The 21,167-nt window shown below is 42.7% G+C and overlaps 1 protein-coding gene across 2 annotated transcripts in view; it reads right to left on the bottom strand.

Moving 5' to 3' along the window:
• The window catches only part of LOC138260835 (ranaspumin-like), a 55,679-nt gene that overhangs the window by 13,793 nt on the left and 20,719 nt on the right, over nucleotides 1–21,167 (bottom strand). For both annotated transcript variants that reach the window (XM_069209260.1, XM_069209262.1), the window contains exons 6-7: nucleotides 19,403–19,468; nucleotides 7,171–7,221 (exon numbers count right to left, since the gene is read on the bottom strand). In XM_069209260.1, coding sequence (XP_069065361.1) covers nucleotides 7,171–7,221; nucleotides 19,403–19,468 — 117 coding nt within the window. The remainder of the gene's footprint in view (nucleotides 1–7,170; nucleotides 7,222–19,402; nucleotides 19,469–21,167) is intronic.

The following is a 21,167-nucleotide window of genomic DNA, read 5'->3' as shown; positions in this document are numbered from 1 at the left end:
ACCCCAAGCGTTATTCTGTGGTGGACAGAAGCAACATTTGAATGACAATTTTATGGCAAGACCCGGAGGCTAACATTATGCATATTTCTCTATTGCCACCACTCACAGCAGCTCCTTCGGAGAATATAGAACTTAGAATTCCAATATAACAAAGCCAGAGAACCCCCCAATCCTCAGTTTTCTTTTTTGCTGCTGCTCCTGCAGTTAAGTATTATGAGTGGGTTGTGAATGGTAAATAGATTGAGTGATTACTTAATTAATATTTTCTATCTATATGTTATGTTTTATTAGTATTATGTTCAAGGTGCAGTCATTTCATCACAGAATTCATTTAATCCTTTTAAATGGTTCATTGTATGTTTTATAAATGTTTCTCGATTTATATAGGCATGGACATTTAGGATGTTTTATTTGTTTCTATGTTTCTGAAGTGCTGACGTTTTCTGATATTTACTGTGTTTCATGTTTTATCCGTTGGGACTGTTCATTGTGGAGTGACCTCACGCAGACCAGTGTTATGATAAATACGTGCTGACTGTGCTGTCTTTTCCATGTTGAGAGCTTGCGGAGGGGACTCTTGACTTATGACAATGATTCTTGAATTCTATCCTCCTGCAAGCCACGTAGGTTTCTGTGGCTCTTGTATCTCGCCGGAAATATTTATATGCACTATTCCTCATGGTTGGTTATGACTGGGAAGAAAGTGCAGTTGGCATTTTCCTTCTCTTGCCGCTTGGATGTTGAGTGAGAGTTTTGCCGCTAGGATGTTAGTGAGTAGATTTCAAAAGCCATTTTGAGTTGCATCCCACACTTTTTCTTTAATGCACTCAAACTAAATGTTTAGATTCTGAAAGCGAAATCTATTAGAGTAGATTCCATTTCATTGGCTGAAGATCATTTAGGGCAGCCATATTTAAAGATTAGGAAACTCTGGATGTCTTTCTGGAAAAACATGGAGTTTTAAGATGACATTTATAAATGGAAGTTACTGCTAATGGAATGAGATCTGTTGCATCTAGTAGAACTGCCAGTGGGTGTTCAGGATTTTAAGTCAATAGATTTGAGAAAAGCTGGTATTATGCTTGCAGAGATATTTAGATATTAGATTAAAGTTATTATTAGAAAAATTTGAATTTGGCATTATGAGTGAGGACAGGTTTTACGCAGATGAGGAGACAATGCTGAAAGACAAGTTAAAGATTGCTTTAGAGAAAGTCTCCTTAGACTTAAGTTCAGAAATGAAGAAACAAATTGAGGCTATGATGTCATGTTATAAAGTCACCCCTCAAGTGGAAAAATGTTGGTCTGCGGGTAAGACCACCCACAGTATTAAGCAAGGAAAGGTGTCAAGAAAGAGAAAGCACCTGTTTTAGGAGTTTTCATAATCTTAAAAAAGGAAAACTATATTGGCAGAACATGGAAGTTGTGCTTACATGAGCCAAGAGAGTGTTGAGGACACACACAGGAGGCAATATAAAGGCCCAAGCAGAGAAACTAAAAATAAGAAGAAAGGTCATAAACATAAGATGGTACATTGTGACAAATCTTCGGGTAGTGCCGAAGTTGAAATAAGCTGCTCTTCTAATTTTGAATCAGTTGAGTCAGAGAGTGATATGTAGTTACAATTAAGGAGGCAAATGAAAACGGGGAAAGATGCTTCTAGTGACGGTTTATTCAATCTCATGTTTGATTCAATCTTTGTTCCTTTCCTTATAAGGCCTCCTCCTTCACCAGAGTGGTCCTCTCTGGAACATGTTGGAAACTATCTGCATGCTTGAATGAGAAAAAAAATTCCTAATGAGGTCAGGTTAAGTTTGGAACGTCCTAGACCTTGTTTAGAGGATAAAGTTTTGGTGACTCCTATATTGGATCCTAAAATCTTGGCTTTTTTGGCAAAGAGGGGCGTAACCTGCATTTGGGGTTAAGATAAAGGACTGAAAATGTGCCAGCACTGCCTTTCAGATGTTGTTGGACCACTGACAAAGATTTTTGATATTGTTGAAGAGGCATATATTAATAATCAAATGGTGGACATTGAGGATCTTCCTCAATCGGTCTTAGGGGGTGGTATGTTTTTTAGGAAACGAAAATACTGCCCTCTCCATGGAATGGAGGAAAGGCATACTGCTAATAGAACCCAAATTGGTAGGTTTGGTGAATAATGAGGCAGGTCGTTCAGCAAAGGGGCTTTTATTTGGAGACAAATTCATTAAAGCTATGTCTAAGTTTGTAGGAGCCTATTCCTCTATCCAAAAGTCACAGAGGGATATTAAGAAAGTATTTCAGGATCATGTTTTTTAGTGGGGCTGGAAGAACAAGGGGTTGTTTTTGAGCTGAGGATTGCGAAATATGAGAGCATCATTTACCTCTGGATATGGACCCACAAATAGTTCTTGGAAATCACCCTTCTACCCACAATGTCAGCATCCAAGAGTACGTGGGGGGGATAGCTATCATCGGAACAGAGGATCAGGTAAGGTTAGCCCTTACTGTTATCTCTGTAAAATTGGTCAGCAGACCTGCCCAGTTTTATCACAACTGATTTTGAGTGACCAAAGACCCAAGGGTGTTACTTATGGTACAAGGGTATTGCATGGATTTTCAGAGGAACCAGTTCAAAGTTGGGTTCCCAAGGAAGTTCAGTTAAGTCCAGAACAGGTAGGGTTGAGCTGAGCCAGAAACAAGGAGGTTTTGTAAGCAATATTTTCTTAGTGGAAAAGAAAGACAAGGGAATGAGACTGGTGATAAACTTGAGCAGTCCCAACGACTGAGTGGTGCATCACCAATCGAAGGTATGCATATGTTAAGGGACATGCTACAAGCAGATTGGATGACACGACTGGATCTGAAATATGCTTATTGGATGGTTCTGATTTGGGAACTTCACCAGAAGTACCTTATGTTCAGGTGGAAAGACTTGGAAATTAGTTTGCCTTTGTTTGGTCTATTGTCTGCCCCATGGTGTTTCATAACGATTTTATGTCTTGAAGCATCTTATCTGAGAGAGGGATTTGATTGATTATGTATCTAAAAGATATTTTGATCATGGATCAGAGCAATGTGAAGGAACATACTCAGATGGCTGCACAGATGGCTGTCAGTTTCTAGAATCATTAGATTTTGTGGTCAACAGGAACAATCTTGTTTAGTACCATGACAGGAGACTCAGGGAGTCATTCCGGGTCTGGCGGACCTGAGACCATGGCGGTCCACTCTGCCCTATTCTGACCGAGGCTGAGCTGCCGCTGTTCAACTGCCGACACCAACAGATTGCAGTCAGTCTGGCGTTTCCAAAGGTTGTAATCCCCCAGGGCAGCACTGCTCTGAATTTCGAGTCCCCAGCCACCAGCCTTTCCATGGCGGTTTACATTGCAGTGGAAAAGCTGGTGGAATGGGAGTGCCTGGGGCCCCTACGGGTCCCTGCACTGCCCATGCACTTGGCATGGGCAGTGCAGGGCCCCGCATCCACAACCCCATTGTGCATTTCAATACCCGAATTACTGGCAGTGAAATGCACGACGGGTGCTGCTGCACCCCCTGCACTGCCACATTAGTGCCACCCCACTTCACCGCAGGGGCGGTGGCCGGAAACACTGTTTTCACGTCTGCCGTCCCTGTGGTGAGCTTGGAATAGGGCAGGCGGTGTCCTGGCAGCACTAGCAGTCAGGTGGTGGGTTGAGTTTGGCGGGCTGCCTCCACCGCCCACAAAATTCAAAATGACCACCTCAGTTTCCAGAATTTCCAATGAATGTTGTAGAAAGGGTTTTGAAGTTACTAAAAGAAAAGCTAAAAAAGGAAAAGAAAAGAAATTCAGAACGTTTTAAAACATGATCAGATTTTTTGAGGATGTAGGCTTGTGAGGATGACCTTTTGTTATCTACAATTCAGGCTATTTAACCTGCTCCTTTGAATAACTGCGCTCTTAAGAAATTAGAAGTGGTACATTTAAGAAAGGGTATGAAATCAGAGGTGAGGGATGTGCTCAGATGGTAGTTGAAAAATATGGAGGCATGGAACAGTAGAGCAATTTTCAGAGTGGTCGCAGAGCTGGTAATGGCCTTTACAGAGATGACTCCTCATGGCAAAAAATTTACTTTTTCATTCCCTGCCCAATGTTTATTCTCCAACAAGGCATGTTCAACCCTTAACGTTCTTAAGTTGATAGTTAAATTGTCCAGGACTGGACTTCACTCACCAGAGGGGAAATGGTCTGAAAAACAATACAGGGTCTCTTTGTGCACCCACTAATATAGCTGACGATCTAACATACCTGAATACGGCCCACTGCAATCCATGGAGAAACACCCAAAGTTCAGTTCTCCAGGGATAGAGGATGCCTCTACAGTTATGGTCCAGGAAAATTAGCTTGAATCATGGAAGACAACAGACCTACCATTCTTACTTACAGTTTTCATGAAATCGGATCCAAACTGAATACTTTTGGAATCTCTTTTCTTATTTTCTTTAATTTTTCCTTGGGTAGGTTCAACTGACCCTCCACTGTACCCACCAAAAATCATAAAAACAGTGATTCCTGGTTCATGGTCAGACACGCCTTCTGTTTGTTCACTGCAAACCTAGATCCTCCAACAACTGCACAGCCATCCTCACTTGACTTCCACGTTTAACCTGTCCTGATCCATTATTAAAATGTTGTCCAAATAAATCAGCAGATGCACACCTCATTCTCTTAAGTACGTCACCAGGGAGCAAAGCACCTTTGTAAAAGACCATGGAGTAGAAGATAGCCCAAAAGGAAGACTGACAAACTTTCAAATCTTTCCATTCCACTTGAACGGTAGGCATTTTTTATGTGGTTCCAAATTGGGACTGTCAGATAAGCATCCTTCAGACCCAGATGAGTCAGCCAATCTCCTGTCTGTAAAACATCTCTCAGAATATGCATCCCTTCCATCTTGAAATGATGGTACTCTACCCAATCATTCAGATATCTCAGATTTATAACTGGTATCTTGCTTTGCCTTTCTTTTCTACTAGAAGAATATTGCTTACATAACTCCACTCTGGAGAGCTCAGGTATGGTACCCTATTCTGCTGGAGGTGTCAGTGGATGTTTTAAATATGTTACTGTGCTTTCCAGCCCTCCTAAAGTGTCCTGCAGGAGGGTTTTGTGAGCTAGTAATCTCACATCAGTTGAGGTTAGTGTCATGGAGAATTTCCAGAGAGTATGGGTAGTGCCATGTCTTTCAGACCAGGTTTCATCACTTACTAAGGAATCATGGGCTCCTGGTACAAGAATGATATATAGATTGGCATACCAAAATAGGTTTGCAGGAGCATGGAGAGAGACTGTGATCCCAATTCAGTGTCTTCAGTGGAGGTGCTAAACTGTTTGGCTGAGAAGCTTGAGGATGGCTTGTCTCATAGAACAGTGAATGTGTTTAGATCATCAATTGCTGCAGGACATCAGTTGGTTAATGGATCTTCTGTAGGACAAGATATAGTAGTACGTAAGTTGATGAGAAGTATAAGACTAGCAAAGCCTCCAGTTTATCAGTATAACTCAGTATGAGATGTGTCTAAAAATTTTGAATTTCTGATTGGTTGTGAGTCAAATGAGTTGTTACCCCTAAAAGATGTATCCACGTAATTGACAATTTTGTTGTGCTTGGTTTCATTTAAAAGGCTTACTGATGTGAAAGTGCTTGATATAACAAGTAGAATTTATTCACCGGAGGGTATGTGTTACTATCTAACTAAAAGAATAAAAATAAATTAATATTCAATATTACATCCTTTTTTTGAAGACGAAGAGACTTTATATGTGATTAAGTGTGTAAAGAAGTATGAAAGAGAAGGGCGCAGATGAGACCGCATGGAGTGTATGAGTTACTTAAAGCAGTTTCTTCTCCAATGCATGCAAAATCGGTGAAACAGATAATGAGTAGAGCAAGTCGTGGCCATTAGTGTGTTTGATGCACACTCAGTGAGAGAAGAGGCTGTTTCTATGGCTTTCATGATGGGAGTTTCATTGCAAGATATTCTGCATGGTGTTAATTGGTCAAATTTTGTGACTTTTAGGACATTTTACTTAAAACCAGTTGTGAATGTAGCAAGTTGTTTATTAGAAAAGCATTAAACTTGCATAATGTTAGCTTCTGGGTCTTGCCATAAAATGTTGATTAATAATGTAATTGCCAACTAAAATGATGTATGCTGTATTGTAGGTACAGAATGCCCACCCAAAAAAAACTATATTGCACTATGTGTCCAAAATCCAGCAAAGACCTCCACATGTCTAAAGCATGCAAGGGTGATTAATGATGGGAGAAAATGTGTTGCAGAAAATGTTCTAAAGGAGAGGAATGCATACAACAAATTATCCCAGGTCATAGATCAAAAAGACAACATGATGGCTACAGCTTCTAAGTTGGATGTTTTGTCAATAAGGGTCATTGTCTACAAGAAGATCAGAACTAGTGAGCTGTTCATTGTCTTGGAACATTGGCACAAATATTCACCCAATATTTCTGCAGTCATGACTCCAAGAAACCTCCTTTTGGTAACATATCCGTAGCTTGACAACAAAATAATAATTTATCATGAAGACAATTAATTTGTCTGATGCATCAGATCTCTCACCTAGACCTTAACACATGCCTTCTTTATTGGCTAGAAGATGTAAGCCTTCTGCACATGATATAGTGTGATTAGTCCTGTGGCGGCCGAAATTTACTGTTGTTCATATAATACAAAACACATATAGTGGAATTACTTTGTTTTGACTTGGGATAGAGCTCTTTGTGTTGAAGGGCATGCCTTACTAGCCCTTGGTTTTTCTTCCGTCCTGAGTGCAATGAGACTTGGTGCTATCATAAGATAATGCATTATTTACTAAAGTATATTCATAGTTAAGTACTACTGTCTTTAGTATATGTCAGAGGACATTCCATCATTCACTTGTAATACAAAGCCAGACAAGTAGGTGAGTAATTTAACCGTAATTTATTTTAAGGTGGCTTCCCAGCACAGAAACACAAGCTTTAGCTGCTGCAGAACGTTTTGAACCAGAAGGACTAGGCCAGAGGAGTTCAGAACCCTTATCGCTGATGAAACAGACATCCTAGGTATCTGATATAAAGTAAGTGACAGGCCAATGTTCTTTCCTTTTAGGAAACCATCAGATAAACCAAAAGAGGAGCGACTTACCAGTAGTTCACACAGCAGATCAAAAACTGGTTCCTCAATTTTAAGGTTTTTCTGAAAAGTAGAAAGGCAATCACAGTGAGATGTGTTTTTGACAGAATACCAAAATGCATTGCTTTCCAACCATTTATTGTTTTAATCTGTTTTATTTGGTTTTTGCCTTGTTACAACAGTAAAAACTTAAACACCATGACTTGTACAATCATCACACATTGGATAAAAGTACAGAAGCAATCCTGCTTTGAAGTAATATATAGCCTCAATAGACAGTGACAAAAGGATATGGTCTAGCCGACGACAGGCCCTCTTCTCCTGCTCCATCCACAGCAATCTTCAAGTCATTGTCCGAGTGGCACCGAGGGGTCTTCCTCCCATAGGGGGATATCGCTCCCCATCAGGGTATTTCGATATGTTTTGGAATACTAGTCTAGATCAAAATAGCTCTCCGGGGTCCCCACACTGTTTTATTCTGGAAGCTTGATGCACTATAGACTGCTGTCTCCATCTCTATATAGTGTGTTGTATATTGTCTCATGCCCATTGCTCACTAAGTCAGTGAAAGAGATGTCCTGCCCCATCTTCTGGCTATGTCTCATTTTGCCAGGGCAAAAACCTAGTGTGCTGAAAAGATGCTGTATCCTTGGTAGGTCCACAGCATTGGGTATACCTAATATAAGGAAGTGGGAGGTGTGAGGGACCTGTATCCCCACAACGCAGGTCAACATTGAGGTTAATGTCTTCCAGTATGATTTATTACGGCAGCATTCCCCAACGGTAAGATAAAATTACCCCTTCCATTCTTACATTATAAATAATTTGGAGCCTGTGCCCTCCCCATCTTACACAACCAGTGTTTGTGATAATAGACTCTGTGCAGAACCTCAGTAGCCTAAGTCTCACGATTTTTTCTATTATCACTTCCTGATGACGCATTAGGACTGCTTCCCGGTCTTTGTCTTTCATCGGTCCCAGTTCAGCCCCAATCTTGAACCTGAGGGGGTAGAGATTGTCAGGTCAGTTATTTCTGAATGTGCAGTAAGTATACAGCACAGTCTTAGAGGCCATCCCTTCAAAGAGTACCCTGTTTTCTACGGGGTTGCAGTCTTTAAGTTCTTCCCTGGAATTAATTTTTTTAATAATAAATGATCATATAATGTTTCATTTTGTAAATGGGAGAAATGATTTTTAACAAAAAATTGGAAAAACTTTCATTTAATTCAAAGTTCTCAAGAAATTATTTCAAAATAATGCATCTTGCTTTTTGTCAGTATTCCAAAGCAGTTTAAGTTTGAACTATTGGAAAATGGCAAGATGATATTAAGATGGAAGCAATATCACATATCAGACGGTCGAATGTTAACGCAAAAAAAACATATGAGCTATAAATTGCAGAGCTATAAACATGACGTGCCACTGCTGGCATAGACAGGATACCGCTCTATATGCCACATGATCTATGCAGGTGGAGGTACAAGGGAGACAGAAGGACAAGAGTAGAAAATGTGGTGCCCAAAAAATGCACTGGGCAGCATACAATTCAAAGTTTCATCAGTAGTTGGGAGTTTTCCATAGTTCCATAGCAGCGTGTGTGAGTGGTAGAACTGGTTTAGCCTGAAAATAGTCTAGTTTGTGAAATATTCAATGTGAGTAATGGGAAATATCCCAAATCTCAAGTTGGAACACATTAAGAATCCTACATAACTTTATATACTGAATAAGAGCTAGTGGGGAGGAGGGGTGTAAGAAGCTGGCCTGGTTTGTAGTGAGTACCAAGGGGTACTTACACTCTGCACCAGGTCCAGGTATCCCTTATTAGTGTAGAAGAGGTGTCTAGCAGCTTTGGCTGATAGAAAAGGGTAGCTTAGCAGAGCAGCTTAGGCTGAACTAGGAGACATGCAAAGCTCCCACTATACCACTGGTGTCATATGCACAATATCATAAGAAAACACAATACACAGATATACTAAAAATAAAGGGACTTTATTTTTATGACAATATGCCAAAAGTATCTCAGTGAGTACCCTCAGTATGAGGATAGCAAATATACACAAGAGATATGTACACAATGCCAAAAATATGCAGTAATAGCAATAGAAAGCAATGCAAGCAATGTACAGTCACAATAGATTGCAATGAGAGCACTTTGCTTTAGGTGCAAAACAAACCATATACTCTAGAAGTGGAATGCGAACCACAAATGGACCCCAAACCTATGTGAGCTTGTAGAGGGTCTCTGGGACTGTAAGAAAACAGTGAGGGTTAGAAAAATAGCCCATCCCAAAACCCTGAAAAGTAGGTGTAAAGTGCACCTAAGTTCCCCAGAGAGCACAGAAGTCGTGATAGGGGAATTCTGCAAGGAAGACCAACACCAGCAATGCAACAACAATGGATTTCCGGACCAGAGTACCTGTGGAACAAGGGGACCAAGTCCAAGAGTCACGATCAAGTCGGGAGTGGGCAGATGCCCATGAAATGCCAGCTGAGGTTGCAAAGAAGCTGCCACTGGATGGTAGAAGCTGTGGTTTCTGCAAGAACAAAGAGGACTAGGAACTTCCCCTTTGGAGGATGGATGTCCCATATCGTGAAGAAGCTTGCAGAGGTATTCCCATGCAGAAAACTGCAAACAAGCCTTGCTAGCTGCAAGGGTCGCGGTTAGGGTTTTTGGGTGCTGCTGTGGCCCAGGAGGGACCAGGATGTCGCCAATTGCGTGAGGAGACAGAGGGGGCGCCCAGCAAGACAAGGAGCCCTCTCAGAAGCAGGCAGCACCCGCAGAAGTGCCGGAACAGGCACTACAAAGAGGAGTGAACCGGAGCTCACCCGAAGTCACAAAAGAAGATCCCACGACGCCGGAGGACAACTCAGGAGGTCGTGCACTGCAGATTAGAGTGTCGGGGACCCCGGCTTGGCTGTGCACAAAGGAAATCCTGGAAGAGTGCACAGGAGCCGGAGCAGCTGCAAATCACGCTGCACCCAGCAGTGCAGTCTAGCATGGGGAGGCAAGGACTTACCTCCACCAAACTTGGACTGAAGAGTCACTGGACTGTGGGAGTCACTTGGACAGAGTTGCTGAGTTCTAGGGACCACGCTCGTCGTGCTGAGAGGGCACCCAGAGGACCGGTGATGCAGTCTTTTGGTGCCTGCGGTTGCAGGGGGAAGATTTCTTCGGAGCTTCTAGTGCAGAGAGGAGGCAGACTACCCCCACAGCATGCACCACCAGGAAAACAGTCGAGAAGGTGGCCGGATCAGCGATACAAGGTTGCAGTAGTCGTCTTTGCTACTTTGTTGCAGTTTTGCAGGCGTCCAGAGCAGTCAGCGGTCGATTCCTTGGCAGAAGGTGAAGAGAGAGATGCAGAGGAACTCTGATGAGCTCTTGCATTCGTTATCTAAAGAATTCCCCAAAGCAGAGACCCTAAATAGCCAGAAAAGGAAGTTTGGCTACCTAGGAAGGAGGATAGGCTAGCAACACAGGTAAGAGCCTATCAGAAGGAGTTTCTGACATCACCTGATGGCACTGGTCACTCAGAGCAGTCCAGTGTGCCAGCAGCACCTCTGTTTCCAAGATGGCAAAGGTCTGGAGCACACTGGAGGAGCTCTGGGCACCTCCCAGGGGAGGTGCAGGTCAGGGGAGTGGTCACTCCCCTTTCCTTTGTCCAGTTTCGTGCCAGAGCAGGGCTGGGGGATCCCTGAACCGGTGTAGACTGGCTTATGCAAAGATGGGCACCATCTGTGCCCATCAAAGCATTTCCAGAGGCTGGGGGAGGCTACTCCTCCCAGCCCTGACACCTTTTTCCAAAGGGAGAGGGTGTAACACCCTCTCTCTGAGGAAGTCCTTTGTTCTTCCTTCCTGGGCCAAGCCTGGCTGGACCCAGGGAGGGCAGAAACCTCTCTGAGGGGTTGGCAGCAGCAGCACCTGCAGTAAAACCCCAGGAAAGGCAGTTTGGCAGTACCCGGGTCTGTGCTAGAGACTCAGGGGATCATGGAATTGTCTTCCCAATGCCAGAATGGCATTGGGGTGACAATTCCATGATCTTAGACATGTTACATGGCCATGTTCGAAGTTACCATTGTGACGCTATACATAGGCAGTGACCTATGTATAGTGCACACGTGTAATGGTGTCCCCGCACTCACAAAGTCCGGGGAATTTGCCCTGAACTATGTGGGGGCACCTTGGCTAGTGCCAGGATGTAACTTAGCACCCAACCTTTACCAGGTAAAGGTTAGACATATAGGTGAATTATAAGTTACTTAAGTGCAGTGGTAAATGGCTGTGAAATAACGTGGACGTTATTTCACTCAGACTGCAATGGCAGGCCTGTGTAAGAATTGTCACAGCTTCCTATGGGTGGCAAAAGAAATACTGCAGCCCATAGGGATCTCCTGGAACCCCAATACCCTGGGTATCTCAGTACCATATACTAGGGAATTATAAGTGTGTTCCATTATGCCAATGTGAATTGGTGAAATTGGTCACTAGCCTGTTAGTGACAATTTGGAAAGCAAAGAGAGAGCATAACCACTGAGGTTCTGGTTAGCAGAGCCTCAGTGAGACAGTTAGTCATCACACAGGGAACACATACAGGGTACACTTATGAGCACTGGGGCCCTGGCTGGCAGGGTCCCAGTGACACATACAACTAAAACCACATATATACAGTGAAATATGTGGGTAACATGCCAGGCAAGATGGTACTTTCCTACAAGGGGTCATAAGGCCAGCTCAAAAAGCATACACTCAAAATAGCAATGTTTTTAGACGGACAGAGGTACACAAAAAAACTATACTGGCTGCAGGAGATACTAATGACCAAGACAAAGTGAATAAGGTAAAATTCTGTGAAAGTCAGAGAAGCCAGTTTAAGAATATTCATTAGTCAAACAACAGGTAAGGGAAAATGTTTTTGGGCCATTTTGTTTAGTTATGATCATGGTTGTTTTTTTGTCTGCTTCCTTTGACTGACCTGGTGACCCTGGATCTATATGTTGCCTGCTATAGGCTTCATTGCTACCATCCAATTTACAAAATGAGCAAGCATTGGTAAAGTCAGCAGGTCTGGTGCTACATGCCAAATGTTTGGTGTTGCTAATGTTCAGGAAGGGTTTTGTAATACTGTAGAAGTGGACTACTTTTTGGGTATGTGTACATTGTGCAAGATTGGAATGTTGTCACTCACAGAGAGGCAAATCAATGGCTGAAGTTGGCTGACCTTCCGGTGGGCACCCTAAAAATGTGAATAATGAACAGATGATGAGAGATTACTGAAACCTCCTACATGACCATCTTTTGCATCATGTTTTCCCAGATTTTTGCCTTATCTGTGTTTTCTGGCTGTAGAACTCTGTGCACTTTACCCCGTGTAAATGAGTGGTTTAGTGCCTGTGCTCCCTCATTCAACATGATTAAATGGTATGCTCGTAATTGGCACATTTAACTTACCCGTAAGACTGTAGTATTTGGTACAAAGTGTACCAATATCTTGTAAGTTAAATGTCACTACTGGGCTACCGTAACTATTGTGCCATCTACTACAGTGATAGTACAAAAAAGAGTTTTAAAACTGCAAATTTGACCTGTCAACATAACCACGTTTGTCAGGTCAAAACCTTTCTTTTAAATACTTACATGTCCCCTTTAGTAAGCCTTATAAGGCAGATGTTGTGGTATTAAAAGTATTACATGTAAAAGTTAAATATTAAACAAGGATAAAAAGGTCCCAAAAGCTATTTTCACTGTGGCAAGGCTGACTACTCCAAAGGAAAACAGTGGTTAACCTTATTACATTACATTTAAAAATGATGCTTTCAGTTAGGAAGCAGCCAGAAATCTAATTCAAGGACTCATTTTAATAGTTATGAAAAATGCAATTTAATGGTAAAATTGTTTTTGATTAATTATTAAGGTAAAGGTACTTTTAGAAAGTTACATTTTACCCTGCCTAATATCTCTGGGAGTATGTCTGCATGAGCTCCATCTGTCACCAAGCAGTTGAATACCCTTTTGATGATGTGGGGAAACTGTCCTCAGAGCAGAGGCAAAGGCCTTGGGTGTGGGAGATGTTGTTTCCTCAACAGAAGAGCCAGTAGGCTGTGGCCAGGAACTTGATAAACTCTAAAAATACCCACTCTGTCACAGGCAACGAATAGCTGGAACCTGGGCAGGGTGCTTCTTGGCTCCCCCAGCAAGGCAGGCTCCAATCACATGGGGAGGGGAGCTGTCCTCAGAACTGGTTTAGAGTGCTAATAGAGGAGGTTTTTTTCAATGCCATTGCCACACCAATGTGGTGGGCACACAGGCTCTGCACAAGGGGAAAAGGGTTTCACCATCTTGGATTTATGCAGAGAGGGGCACTGTGGGATTGTCTGCAGGAGGGCAGACAGGAAATGTTGCTTACCCATGTGAACGTTTGCCCTATTCATTAGGGGCGGGGCCAGGAATCACCCTACCAACAGACTGTTGCCAGGCAATGCTGGACGAAGATGTTGCCAGGCACTACTATACCTGTGGAAATATCAGAAAGGGTCTAAACCTGCTGTCTGTTACCTGAGAAGGGCAATGAAGGGCTGGACATGCTGTCTTGTGTACCCAGGACAAATATGTGGTCTATTAGGGTTATAAAGCTGACCTCTAATCTGATTCAGCAGGACCTTGATTGGAATGTATCTGGCCTTGCGGGGCCCTCTTCGGCAACAGCCTACAGCCTTACCCTGCTGGAGGAATCCAAGTCCAAAGAAAAGAAACTAAGGGGGTTATTCTAACTTTGGAGGAGGTGTTAATCCGTCCCAAAAGTGACGGAAAAGTGACGGATTTACCACCAGCCGCATTACGAGTCCATTATATCCTATGGAACTCGTAATACGCAGGTATACGCAGGTGGTGGTATACGCAGGTGGTGGTATATCCCTCACTTTACCGTCACTTTTGCGACGGATTAACACTCCTCCAAAGTTCGAATAACCCCCTAAGTCTGAACAACTGCTCAGAACTTTCCAGCCAAAAGTCAACACTTCACTGGGACCTCGTCCAACAGCAATCTGACATTGTGGAGCCCCTTTTGGCCATATCCTGCTGTCTTGCCCCACTAAAGATTTCTGACTTACATTTGATAGACTAAGGGCCTCATTACAGCCCGACCGCCAAAGCTGTGGGGAGGAGGCAGCCATCATACAGGCTACCTCCCCCCGGTCATATTACAATGTTCCCACCGGGCTAGGCTTAGGTTTATGTAGTAACTCCAGCAGGTCATCCTGGCAAGGATTGTGAATTTTTATTTGAGGTGGGTAGTCACCCTCATCAATTTATACTCCAACTTTGTACAAAGGCTACATTATATGTGCACATAAATTTGATAAACTTGAAAGGTTTTGGCTAATGCCAGGCCTTAAAAGATGAGGCACAAGCTTGTCAGTAGAACCATCGCTGCTGAAGTTCAATACAAGGGCTGTTCCAGCAATTTGTGCTGCCATGGTCCATCTACACCTTCATAGAACCATGGAACAGCTCTTTGCATGCTGATGCTGGTAACTAGAGTGGGTGGTGTGTATCACTGTGGAAATGTATTGCTGTGTCAGTGGGACCATCTATAAAGGACTGGAAAACATGAATACCATGAAATTGCTATACTTATAACCTATGCAAACACATCAACCTCGCTGCTAGCATGTCTGTTAGCAATGACTTTGCCTCTCATTTTCTCCCCTTCAGAATCATAAAAGTACACTCATATAACTAAACTGTGGTCCGGCAACACACCAGAGCTATGTATAAGAAGCCATAATGTGAAAAGATAAAATATAGTGGAGTGAACAATTAAGACACATTTGGAAGGCATGCGCTTACTCTTCCGTTATCTTGCAGGAGCATAAGAAAGACAATAGAAATGTTGGGACAAGACAGGAGTCTATGCTTGGATTGTACTAATGCGGCAAGTATAAAGTAGTCACTTCAGCCTTTATAGTCTCCTACCCGCCACTCTAAGTCTCCAGGTGTAGCATGCCATATTGTCCCACCTCTACTGAGTTGACCATTATTGTGGACTCCACACACCTATTCAGGCTGGTCCATCAACCAAAGGTCCAAAAGAAGTTGTGGACTCAAACTTCCTTATAGTATCAATTCAGGTTGGTCAAAACTTGTCAAGAACTTCCAAGAGGTTCTTGCTCAGGCTTCAGATGCATTGCTTTATCAAGGCATCTAGTACATCACAATTGTAGGAGGCCGCTCTCTATATAGCATACAAAAAAGATGTGACATGTGCAGAGAGTCCTTGCAACCCCACTTTGGCATCCAGAGACAAAAAAGCAGACCACCTAATGCTCTGTTTTTGTTGTAGAATGGGTGAGCAGTTAGGATAATCTAGGAGATGTGCTAAGCATTTGTTGTACAGTATCACACTCGGAAGAATAACTTGAGGCCAATTTTAAAAAATGATATAGGTTTTTAAAAATATTTCAAGACCAAGGACACCAATATAAGGTAAGTACTTTTTTAGTTATGATTTTTCAAAGTTTAGAAAATGTTGCATTTCTGTTCTCAATTAAGCTCAATAGGAATCAATGGGAACAACTTTAAAAATGCATAGAAAATCAGGCAATGCTCTCACAAAAATCACCTTCTAGTTTTAGGTCGAGGTCATCAAAGTGTCCAAAGGGCCAGCCAGAGAACATCCAGCAGTTCCCGTTTCAATCAGAAGCAGCAGCTGGCTAACGGTCTTAGAGATGGCGCCCAAAGGAGATGGCGGCCACTGCAAAGGTGGACTTAAAGGTAAGTCTAGTGGGTCCCCTTGGAGGCTGGAGATCACAAGGGGTTAAGGACCCCTACAGCACAGCTGGTTTGTTGATGCAAAGGCCAGGGAAGACAGATGCAGCGCAGATAGGTCAGCTATGAGTCGTGAATCTTGGAGTCCTTGGAGTCAGGAGCAGGTCACTTGGAGGGTGGACTGCAGGTCAGCAGGGACACTTTGGGGTTGGTTCTTGGGCGTCCTGAAGTCCCTCAACGGGTGCTTGCGTCTGGGCTTTTGGGAGTTTAGAGGGGACTTTGCTTCTGGGTGTTCAATGGTGGGGGTCTGGTACCACGGATAGTGGTATGCCACAGCCCTGGATAGTTACAGTGCCACCAAACTTGGCATAATGGCAGATCTTGCCCTCAAGGGCTGTTGTACAGAATTTGGCTTGGCTGCTGGCTCTGAGTCATTGGTCAGAAGATGGCCACTTAACCTGAATTTGTGGTTTCCTTGCCTGCTGGGTGCATGGAGTGAAACCTTCACTCAGTGCGAGGTTCTTGGTGATTTTTAGAAGGCTGGAGGTGCTCTGGGGTTTTGTAGAGTCCCTCTGCTTTCCAGGCGAAACCTCAGTGGCAATAGTCGAGTCCTTGGAGCAGCAAGCAGGGTTTGGTGTCTTTTTTTGTGCAGCAGGGCTTCAGTTCTTGTGCGTTGGATCCTCATTGTACTGGTCTTCATTCTGTCCATCAAATATGAGGTCTTGCTCCAAGGATGCACTCTAAATAATGTATTTAGGGTGTGTTAGGGGGAGTACCTGGTAGTGGCCAATGGGCCACCTACCATAAGGTTGCTACACCCACTAAATGACTGCTTCCTGTGAGAGGGGGTCACATCCCTAACCCTTATTTGATATTTTCCTGATATCCAAAATGGAGGAAAATGAAATGGAGTGGTCACCTCACCTGCCACACCTGAGGGGTGGTGCAGGCTGAGGATGGCTACTCCTCATATTCTTGCTATGGTCCCAGCTGATTTTCCAAGCTAAAGTGGGGGTAAAACCATTGGGTGGCCACCTACTACTAGCAGCAGAGGCAGATATCAGATTTCAAATGCAGCATCGCCTTTAAAGCTGCCCGCTGCTGCAAAATGCCTGAGTGCCTGCTTGGGAGAGGAGGTGCAACACCTCCTCCCATGAAAGGCTTTGTGTTCTGGTTCCTGAGAGCAAAAACCTTTCATCCCAGGAGTCCGAAATCATGTCTGGTTGGGGCAAACTAGATAGGGCCAGTCAGCAACCATGCCAGGGCTGTTAGGTTTTGCAGGAGGCACCTCTAAGGTGCCCTCAGGGTACATTTTATAATAAATCCAACACTGACATCAGTGTGGGTTTATTATTCTGAGTTGTTTGATACCAAAAAACCCAGGGTTCAGAGATGCCATCATGTAGCTGGGGAACTTGTAATGACCAGTGTCCTGCACATGATTTTTGCTATGGCTTCCCTGTACACTTACTATGTCTAAGAATTAGCAAAGACACAGTAGGGACATATTTGCTCATGCACACATATCCCTCACATGCTTTATAGTGCACCCTGCCTTTAGAGCTGCAAGGCCTGCCAGACGGGTGAGTTACCTATATTGCATGCATTGTTATTGGGCATGGCACTCTTGGTGAGTGCCACGTCAAGTCTGCAACTTTGGTTACACATTGTAATACACTTGCAATTTCAGTCTGTATGAGACTGGTGTGGGGCCTCTCAGAGTGGCACAATTGGTGGTGCAGCTCTGTGGGGGGCCCTCTTCAGGACCCATGTACTACGTACTAGGGGTACCATTCACAAGGGACTAACAAAGGTGGCTGAAGTGTCAAGCATAGTCCAATGTTGGGAAAATAAATCTGGCTTTGGGAATCTGTTTAGCAGGTGCCCAGGGCACTCACAGTTTGAAATCACATCATTCTCCACGCATAAAATGGGGGTCTGCCAGGTCGAAAGAGGCAATTTCTTACAACAACCATAGCTTAAAAGTGAAATCTGAGGGAGGTTGGCAAAGACTGACATCACCTTGGTGGCCACCTCCACATAAATCAGTTCAGGCAGACCTCATTTTATCTTCCATTTGTGGTTCTCCATTTACTTCTCCAATTACACTGAAATTAATATTGTCTAACTCTGAGAAATGGAAAGGATTTCTGCACACACACAGGGTGGGTCATATTCCATCTTATAAATCTTTTTAGTTTGTGTAGCCCTATTTCAAGCAGAAAATATGAACACTTTTTAAAAACTGAAAATGGTCGGACATTTAAATGGGAGAAATGAAAAAATAAGAAGTAGTATGTTTGATTTAAACTGAGCCACTGGTAATTATGTTGGGGCTCATTCCAGTTCACCATATTATTGTTCACTATGCCACTCTAAATACAGAGACACCATATGTAGATCAGCATAGGTTCTGATTCTTGGTCATGAATGGTATCAAGCATGTCGACGGGTTCAGAATACCCTGTATTAGTAACCATTTTTTTTGTGTGGACAAAGTTGCAAGGATCAGCCACCTCTGGGAAAATTGCATAGGCTTACTTACTCCATTTAAATTTTTTGCTGATTTGTGAGGCACAGCATATCACTAAGGCCTCAAGACAAAGTCATGCATGTGCACCATGTATCTATCAGTGTGAAAAATATTGTACAGTTTTAGAAGGTTTCACCCAAAAACAATAAATCTGCTGACTCCAAATGAAGAAAACTTGAAGGATAAGGGTTATTACCTGGCTTGATGGATGAGTGAAAGAGACTTCAGTGGGGTTGAATTTTCATCTTGAGAGAGATTATGAGGAGCAATTGTATGGACATATGTCTGGACAAGGACATAGGGTATAGAGTTTGGCAGATGGGGTTACTCCATAACAAACGTGAAAGATTCTTCTGTATTACGATTCCATTATGTCCTATGGACATTGTAACACAGTGGACAGGATATCCCTCAGGTTTGTGGCAGAGTAACTCATCCGCCAAACTCTAAATCTGGCCATGTATTTGAACTGATAGCATTCCTTAATATGGAGCTATGGATGTCGTCCATTTTAAATGTGTTAATGGTATTATATTTTTGAGTGACTTCTAATGAGACTTCAAAACCCTTATGGTTTCATTTTCAAGGAACACCATGGTATTTTAAGGGAGCCTTTCTTCGCTTACACAGTACAGTCGAGAATGCTAGCATGTTTGCACTGGTATTTAGTGGAGATATATCTTTATTAGGAAGTTAAAAGGTTAGTGATGAGGGAGGTGGTCCTGTAGACAGCCCATGCGTGCTTTTATATTATGAGTCAACAATCTGTGCCTTTACAATGGGTTTCCAGGGACGGGGCCTGCCTTCTCTTTAACTTTGTATATTGTTTGCTTAAGATGGACCTTGTATTTCAAAGAGTCCTGAAATGGTGTGTTTATGTGAGTGTGTCACACAATAAATTGAAAAAGGCATATAACACAAATTCACCCCAACTGAATTAGCATTACCAGAAGATTTCTGACAGGGTCACGAAGTTGTTGCAGAGCCTTTCCAACTTGGGCTGCAATTTTCTCCTAGAAGAAAACAGACAAACTGTTAATGATTTGAGCCTGGATTGTCCTCAAATCCAAAAAGATTAAAAGTGCATTAGACTCACAAATGAAACACATAGGGATGCATCACAAAGCATTTCTGGCCTGGTCTATTACGTGTCCGTGAAAATATTTCTGGAACTTCTTGGTGCAAACACCTTTTATCCCTGTCTTATAAAACACATTTCTATTGCTGGTACTGTGTGAGAAGAATATTTGTACATATCTGTTGTGTTGCATGTTCTAATGATGATGATATTTTATTTTGTTGTTTGTGCTGCTGTGTTTTGTTCCTCTAGCATGACATTGTATTTTTGATGTGTTTTACTGTTTGTATTCACCTTTAACTGTTGTATTGTTCTGATCCCTTTATGTGTCAGTTGTGTTGCCAATTTGGATTTGGGTTATGCCACTGTGCTATGTTTTGTTGTTTAGCTTAGCTACACCAGCACATTCTGCTACATTTCCAGCGAAAGGCGGAACACTCTTTTAAATTTCCAGTGTCAAACACCCATTTACCACTGTGTAAGTGGGAAAATACTTCTGCGGTTTAACTTTTTAACAGATCAGTTAGCTATAAACTGTGGCAGAGAACTATCTTCATTTAGCACTGCTAGGGCTCACCTTATGACCATGGCAAAAAATATGATGGACAAAATGTTGGCTTTTACTAACATGAAAAACAGGGAGACGTATCAGCCTGGCGTCTTTCATAGAGACCCTCCACTCTAAAAATCTAAATGATCCTAAGCACTGACCACAACAATATGACATACTGATCCTGCTGAACTATTTGAAAGAGTTTAGAAGATTTAAGAAAGTCTAATAACAATCAACACATTGCTATTTTCACTGGAAACCATCTTGGTATACAGGTGAAAAACCTCCAGGAACATCAAGCACATGTTCAGTTTCCTTATAGTCACTTTACCCAGTACTAGGCTCAAAAGAAAAAAATCAGACAATGGTCCTGGTTTAGATTTCATAGGATGGGTTACTCCATCACAAGGGTGACGGATAAAACTCAAGGACATAAATGGGATTTATATTTCGGTTGAAGGGATATCCGTCACCGCTGTGACAGAATAACCCAACCACCAAAATCTAAAATTAGGTCAATATTTGCACAAAGTGCTTGATTGTTGTGCCATTTTCATCAGGATGTGTGAGTAAACATTTACTTTGCTCGGTATATCATACCCACTCAATTACATCAGGTTATGCCCGGAGGTAAAACTAGAGTAATGTTGTAGCTGATCCAACCCTGGGGTTAAACTTTTTGGGGTAGGGAGATAGGCTTTTCATCTGCACATAGCTGGTACTGCCTCATTAGTGTTATCAAAGAGCTACACTGGAGTGATGATAAAATCTTCAAGAGTATCCCACCCCACTTCAAATATGCCCACTAAATCCTGAACTAAGGTCCTTGTTGGAGACATCACAGAGACAAACATTCAAGTATTGTTCTGAGACTCTCAGGGGAGACATAACCAGAGACAGACAACAAGAACTGTACTGATGTGAGACATCCCCAGAGATAGCCACTAAGTATTGTCCTGAGGTGCTCAGGGGAGATGTTACTGAAGACAGACAATTTGGATTAGGAACATATCTCTGAATCAGGGATAAGATGTGAACGGTAATTCTCGAATCAGACAACAGAACAAGCTAAAAATTAAGA

The sequence above is a fragment of the Pleurodeles waltl genome, chromosome 10 (genome assembly GCF_031143425.1).
Source record: "Pleurodeles waltl isolate 20211129_DDA chromosome 10, aPleWal1.hap1.20221129, whole genome shotgun sequence".
Taxonomy (NCBI): Eukaryota; Metazoa; Chordata; class Amphibia; order Caudata; family Salamandridae; genus Pleurodeles; species Pleurodeles waltl.
Note: the sequence above shows the minus strand (reverse complement) of the source record. Positions and strands in the feature narration are given on the sequence as shown.